Below are 7,224 nucleotides of genomic sequence, written 5' to 3'. Positions count from 1 at the left end.
TTTTTTTTTTTAATAAAAGATCCTTTTGGCAGCTGGGTGGAGAACAGACCACAGGGGTTAAGAGAAACACAGGGATACTGGAAACATTAACAAGTTCCGCCACTTTCTGGCTTTAACTTGGACCAGTGATTTAACCTCCCTGTGCCTCAGTTTCCTCGTCTGTAAGATGGGGATAATAGTGCTCTCCCTTTAGGAAGATTGAAAGCACTTATAGACGTGACAATCAAATGCAGTAGATGATTCCTGATTGGATCCTGGGTGGGGGAAGGGAAAGGGAACCCTAACTATGAAGGATGTTTTGAAGACAAATGGAGAAATTTGAATATTGGGATTTTGTATCAATTTAAAATTTTGGGGATGTGTGCTAGTGGAATTGTGGTTATGGGACAGAATGTCCTTGTTCTTGGGAGATGTATGCTGGAATATTTAGGGATGAAGAATCAAGATGTCAGCAACTTATTCTCAACAGGTTCAGGGGGATAAATTTATATCAAGAAAAGCAAACACAGTAAAATGTTAATGGTTAGTAAATCTAGGTGAAGGATAAAAGGGTGTTCACTGCACTATCCTTCAACTTTTCTGTAGGTTTAAAATGTTCAAAATAAAGAGTTTAGGGATAATAATATAAAAGTCTTAACAAAATGTTCTTTAAAAGGAAAAAAATAACAAATAAAAAAGAAGGCACTTAGAACAGTGCCTGGCCAATAATAAGTGTTTTGTAAGTGCTGGTGATTACTCAGTAATAGTTATGATTACATTCAATTGTCTATTCTCTGTCTTGAGATGCCAGGCTGGAGGGGGAGACAGGATCTTCCTTTAGCCTAGTGGGCTCTTCATCCATCTGTCCTGTGATCCATCCATCCAGATAACTCTCCAACCTGCCACCCATCTAGTTCCCCATCTACCTACCTATTCTCCCATCTATCCACTCACCTATTCCCTCACCCATCTGTCTATCCATTTCCCCAACCACCCAGCTACCCACACAATTTTAACTCTATCCACCCATCTTTGCACACTCACTCACACACCCCTGCACCTGGCCACCATCCATTTCTATCCCATTTCATCTACCCCATCCATCCATCCATCCATACATCCATTCATCCAATATTTACTAAGTCAGTATTGTGACTCTGCGTTTACACAAGATAGGCATGGTCGCCACTCTCAGGTTGCTTACAATTTGACAAAGAGGAGACACACCTTACACAACCAGTAGCCTACTTAGCTATCTAGCTGACAACTGGGATGAGTGCCACGAAGGAAATCGGACCTATGAGGCCATAGATCCAGAGCACGAACTAGTCTAGGGAAGGAAAATGAGGGAAGCCTTTATTAAGAAACATTTCACTCAGACATTCAATGCATTTGGGATTAACAAGGCCCTTTCACCAGCAAAGCAGGCCTGAGCCATGTGCTCAACCTGGCCGGCCCTGCTGGTGGGCTCCAACCACCACTGGCTGTGGTGTGGCTCCTAGATCCGGGGCAATGGTGTCTTGTCCAACCCCTCCCCGGAATTCTAACCCAGCTCTGGGAAGACAGCAGGGCACCAGGAGAAGAATGGGAGAGAGACAAACAGCCTAAAGAGATTGGCAGAAAGAAGGAAGCCTTTCACCTTGACATCAGGCCCAAATACTCACTGCTGCTATGAAGAAGGAAATGCAGATGGCTCAGAAGCATGTGAAAAGACGCTCATAATTAGGGAAATGCAAATTAAAACCGCACTGAGACAGTGTTTGTCACCTGTCAGATTGGCGAAGCTCAAAAAAGGCTTGATAACGCAGCAGTTGGCCAGGGAGGGGAGCGAGAGGTCCAGTCACACTCGGCATTGGGATACACTCTTTATGGAGGGCAATTCAGCAATAACCTCTGCCCTAGTGATGCCACCACCAGGAACTTATCCTGCCAAGCGCTCACCCATGTGTGAAATGGAAGGCGTGCCAATAAGAGCTGATATATATATTTTCCCATTGATTATTAGACAGTGGAAGGGAGACGGAGAGACAGAGAGAGAGAAATATGGATGTGAGAGAGACACATAAATTGGTTGCCTCCTGCACACACTCCAACCAGGGCCGGGGATTGAGCCTGCAACCAAGGTATGTGCCCTTGACCAGACTCGAACCCCGGACCCTTCAGTGTAGGCCAATGCTCTAACCACTGAGCAAAACTGGCTAGGGCAGAGCTAATATTTACTGAACCCTGAGCATGTCCTCAGTGTGATTCTACATGCTTCACTAGGATTCATCATTTACTCAACACAATGGGCCCAGGGAAGTGCTATAAGTCTCTCCATTTCTCAACTCCCATGGCAGCCACATCGTATATAATAAAGAGGTAATATGCAAATTGACTGTCATGCCCTCGCACAAGATGGTTGCCCCCATGTAGTTAAAGATGGCCACCCTCATGTGGTTACAACATGGCCACCACAAGATGGCTGGCAGGGGAGGGCAGTTGTGGGCAATCAGGCCAGCAGGGGAGGGCAGTTGGGGGCAACTGGGCCAGCAGGGGAGCAGTTAGGCATCAATCAGGCTGGCAGGGGAGTGGTTAGGGGGTGATCAGGCTGGCAGGTAGAAACGGTTAGGGGCAATCAGGCAGGCAGGCAGGCGAGCGGTTGGGAGCCAGCAGTCTGGGATTGTGAGAGGGATGCCCGACTGCTGGTTTAGGCCAGATCCCACAGGGATCGGATCTAAACCGGCCGTCAGACATCCCCCGAGGGGTCCCAGATTGGAGAGGGTGCAGGCTGGTCTGAGGAACCCACCCTCCATTGCACGAATTTCATGCACCAGGCCTTTAGTTTGTAATAACAAAAGATTATCAGCTACTCAATGCCCACCCAGAGGAGAATGGTTAAACAAATTGGGGTCTATCTGAAAAGCAGGATGATAGGCAAATAAGGGGCAATTTCTTACGACAGAGTATCAAGTCAAAAAGGGAAGATGCAGGATGCAGCTTGGGTAGAATATGCTGCAACTTAAGTCATTTTGAAAAAGACGTGTTCAGTGTATCTATATGCACTTACAAAGCACCTCTGAAAAGACAGAAAGGAAACTGGTAACAGTAATTGCCTGTGGGGGTGTTTAGGGGACTGGGGAGCTGGGGACAAGGGCAGGAGCCTGCAACCACTTTCCTTCTTCCATCTTTAAAACGTTGTTTAATGCAGCTTTTTCTTTTGGAATAATTTTACACTAACAGACAAGTTGCAGCGAGTAGAGGAAGTCCTCACATACCCCTCACCCAGTTTCCATTTCCCCTAATGTTACCTTGCGTCTCCACAGTGCACTTGTCGAAGCGAAGAAACCCACACAGACACATGACCATGGACTACATGGACTACACGCCAGGCCCGATCAGGAGTTCATCAGACTGCCTTTCCCACCCATGCCCTTTCTCTGTGCCAGGATCCAGCCCGGGTCCCACATGGCATTCAGTTGTCATGACTCCTCACTCATGAATTCTGCAGTCAGATTTTGGATCATGCAAATATATTCTCAATTTTAAAATAAATACAATGAATAAAAAACAAAAAAACAAACCAGCTATAATCCCCCCAAATCAAAAGCAAAAACAAAAATTTTTTGCTGATGCCAAAAAAAGACCCCCCCCTCCTGTCTTCTCACCCCCGGAAGGTGGTGGTTGGGAGGAGCCATATGCTCTCGATTCCTTCTCGTCTGCAGACGATGCCTCCTCCCTGAGGCCTTTCCAACCTCGAGCTCATCGCTATCTGTCCTGGTCCCCGGGGACGCTGCATGAATCTCTCTTACACAGCACTTATCACCGCCTGCCTTGTTTCATAGTTATTTATGTATGTGTCTGTCTCCCCAAGGGACTGCAAGCTTCCAGAGCAGGGGACAGGGTCTGTGTGCCCTCTGCCTCCCCTCCCTGGTGTCTGATAGGATGCTTGACTCATACACATTTGCTGAATTGACATCTTTGCCCCTGATGTCAGGAGGAGGAGGATGGAGGAGGAGGAGGAGGAGAAGGAGGAGAGGGGATACACGTAGAAAATTAAAGGGACTAACCAGTACTTACTGCTATAGGTTGGTGACCCACAAGTAATCATAATAAAAACAAATGGTAAATCTAATTATAATGATAATTATATATGAACGACTTCTATGACTAAATAATTCAAATTTAGTTTTTTTCCAGAGATGATCTCATTTAATCGTAATATTAGCTCTACAAAGTAGATGTTATTGTGATACCCATTTAGTAAATGAGAAAAAGCAAGGCTCGGGGAGATGGAATGACCCACCTAGGGTCCAGAGTGCTGCTGGGTTTCACAATCACGATATTCTGACACTAAGCCTTAGTGAATTTTTCTTTTTTGACATTGAAACTGAGGTTCAGAGAGGTGAAGTAACCTGGTCCAGGTGCCCCAGCTAATGAGAGACAGAGCTGAGATCGGAACCCAGATCTGACTCCAGTCTGGACCACACTGTTCTCAAAGACCCATCCCAGAGCCTCAAGGTTTGGTCAAGGGAAAGGCACTTGAGACTTCTGCCTGGGGCAGGGCCTGCCGGTCCCCCAGCCTCAGCCTCTCATGCCCCTGCCCGGCCCTGCTCACCTGGCACATAAGGATCAGAGGCTCCCGGAACTCGGCCTGGCAGATGGCACAGATATCACCAGCCTCTGTGCACTGCTGCCCAGTGGCCCGGACTCCGTAATTCTGTTTGTGGGAGGGGAGAGAGAGACACACACAGCTGTGGACCCCGAGAAGCACACTGAGACCTGTTTCCGGCTCCTGGCTCCTAGTTCCTGTGACTTTGGCCAGGACCACATGAAGCCGACTCACCTGCGAGGTACACAGAAGCTTCAGGGCTTTCCTGACTCCACCCACGCGGCCACAGATGTCGAAGGACTGAAAGGAGAGCAGGGTGATGGCTGGAAAGCATCCAGGATTGTACAGGATCTCGCTTACCACCTTCGAGCCGCCCTCGCTGCCCCCCTCGTCTTTGCCTCTGAGCATTTTCATGGCACTTCCTCCCATTTGAAACTGCCCCTTCCCACCAGTTCTGCTTGGCTTTGGACTTCCTGCCTTCCATCAACAGCCTCCCCTGTCCCTGGGCCAGGAGAGCAAACACAAGGCATGTACACTGCCTTTTCCTCTCCCAAGCCCAGGGCAGGCATTGCTAATCGATCACAACACTCTTCATCTGGCCCAGCCAGAGCCGATAATCCCCCATCTAGCACTCCAGTCAGCCACTTCCAGTCCATCAGGATCAGTCGGCTAGATAAGCCCCATGGGCTGACACAGCCTGCACTGCCTGGCTAGCCCTGCTGGGAAGAAAGACCGAGAACACAAGCACTTCCCCAGGATTCTCCAAGGTCAAAGAAAGAGGAGGGTGTACTTATTGTGAGGGGGAAACTGATTTGTACTAATGATGAGAAGGGAAGGACCGCAAACTGATCTGCAGAGCTGACGGTGTGCCGTTTAGCAGGAACAGAAAGAGCATTCAGGGCAGTGAGGTCTGGGGTTAAGAGCGGCATGGTTTGCAAGCAGGCTGCCTGGGTGGACGCTCGTGCTGTTATCTCTGGCTGAGCGACGCTGGCAAGTTACTTCCCTCTGAGCCTCAGCTTCCTCGCCGGTGAATGAGAGCAATGGTGGTACTACTCTGAAGAGCTGTGAAGATTCTGTGAAAGGCTAGCCTGTGGTGAGCTTTATGGACAAGAAATGAGGGTGGCCCTGGCCGGTTTGGCTCAGTGGCTGGAGCGCTGGCCCACTGACTAAAGTGTCGCAGGTTCAATTCCCAGGCAGGGGCACATGCCTCGGTTTCAGGCTCAATCCTCAGCCCCAGGTGGAGCGAGAACAGGAGGCAACCAATCGATAAAAAAGTCAGGAGGAGGAGGATCTCTCTCTCTTTCTCTCTCTCTCTCTCTCTCTCTCTCTCTCTCTCCCTCCCCCTCCCTCCTTCCCTCCCTCTCTCCCTCCCTCCCTTCCCACCCTCCCTCTTTCCTCCCTTCCACTCTGTCTAAAATATCAATGGAAAAAATATCCTTGGGTGAGGATTACAAAAGAGAAGACAATAAATTAGGGTGGATTTAACCATGAAAAGAAATGAAGTCCTGACAGGCCGCAGTGTGGGGGAATCTTGGAAACATGCTGCTCAGTGAGAGAAGCCAGACACACAAGGTCGCACACTGGGTGACTCCCGTTATATGAAGTGCCCGGAACAGGCACATCCACACAAGTAGAAAGACTAGTGATTCCAGGGGCTGGGAGTGGGGGTGAGGAATGGGGAGCGACTGCTTCCTGGGTACAGGGTTCCTTTTGGGGATGAAAATGTCTTGGAACCAGACAGAGGTGGTGGTTGCACAACATTGCGAATCTGCTACATGTCACTGAATTTTGTGTTGTGTGAATTTTCCCTCAATTTAAGAGAGAGAGATTAGGGTATCATTCCAAGCTCCCCTTGGCTATCAGGGGGCAGCGAGTGAACGGGACCTCCGTAGGCCCTCCCTCCAGCCCGCCAACCCCTGCCACCTCACCTTGCAGAGGCTGTAGAGGATCATCAGGACCCCTCCCAGAAAGTGGCTGTTGGAGGAGTCGTCACCCATGATGTATTTGTACCACAGCTGGATGGGGACCAGCGATCGGAACAGCTGGCTCAACTCCTCGATGACCAGATAGAACTTTCCCTGCAACCACACGAAAAGCATCAATTATTATTAGCAGTAAAGACCCAAAGGACCCAGCGGGGGCCCCCAGCCTGGGCAGTAATGACATTCCAGGTCACAGGCAGGCCATTAATCAGCTTTGGAAAGCACTCAGGCCCGCTCCTAATGGGCCTGAGATATGGCCGGGGAGACGTGGCCCCTGCCCGCTGCCCTCACCCGCTGCCCACCGGCCCAGAAGATCAGGGCTCCACGGATCACATTTCAGGGAGGGAGAAACCAGACACCTTTGGCAGAGAGCTGGAGCGGGGTCCCTCCCTGGTGTCTTCTGTGGCTTGGAGGGCTCAAAGCCACACGTCGGGCACAGTCCCTGCCCCACACACAGATCACCCTCACCTCCAAGGGCTGACCCAGGCATCACGGGACAGCCCTCAGAGGCATGGGCAGGATGGACCGCAGGAGGCAGGTTAGGGCAGGCCAAGAGGTGGACGGGGTAAGACATGTGCTCTCCTTCCCAGCTCATCATCTGCTGTCACCAAGGAGGCAGGGTACTGTCTGGGGAAAGAACATAGACTTGGGGACTCAGGCAGCCAGGCAAGA

General features: G+C 49.9%; 1 protein-coding gene across 3 annotated transcripts in view; it reads right to left on the bottom strand.

Moving 5' to 3' along the window:
- Window positions 1-7,224, bottom strand: part of RNFT2 (ring finger protein, transmembrane 2) — a 45,913-nt gene that overhangs the window by 939 nt on the left and 37,750 nt on the right. For all 3 annotated transcript variants that reach the window (XM_015567556.1, XM_006754129.2, XM_015567561.1), the window contains 3 exons: window positions 6,499-6,648; window positions 4,805-4,870; window positions 4,577-4,678 (listed from right to left, as the gene is read on the bottom strand). In XM_015567556.1, coding sequence (XP_015423042.1) covers window positions 4,577-4,678; window positions 4,805-4,870; window positions 6,499-6,648 — 318 coding nt within the window. The remainder of the gene's footprint in view (window positions 1-4,576; window positions 4,679-4,804; window positions 4,871-6,498; window positions 6,649-7,224) is intronic.

Source organism: Myotis davidii, unplaced genomic scaffold (assembly GCF_000327345.1).
Source record: "Myotis davidii unplaced genomic scaffold, ASM32734v1 scaffold1330, whole genome shotgun sequence".
Taxonomy (NCBI): domain Eukaryota; kingdom Metazoa; phylum Chordata; class Mammalia; order Chiroptera; family Vespertilionidae; genus Myotis; species Myotis davidii.
The sequence above is the reverse complement of the archived record's forward strand: the minus strand, read 5'-3'. Positions and strand labels throughout refer to the sequence as shown.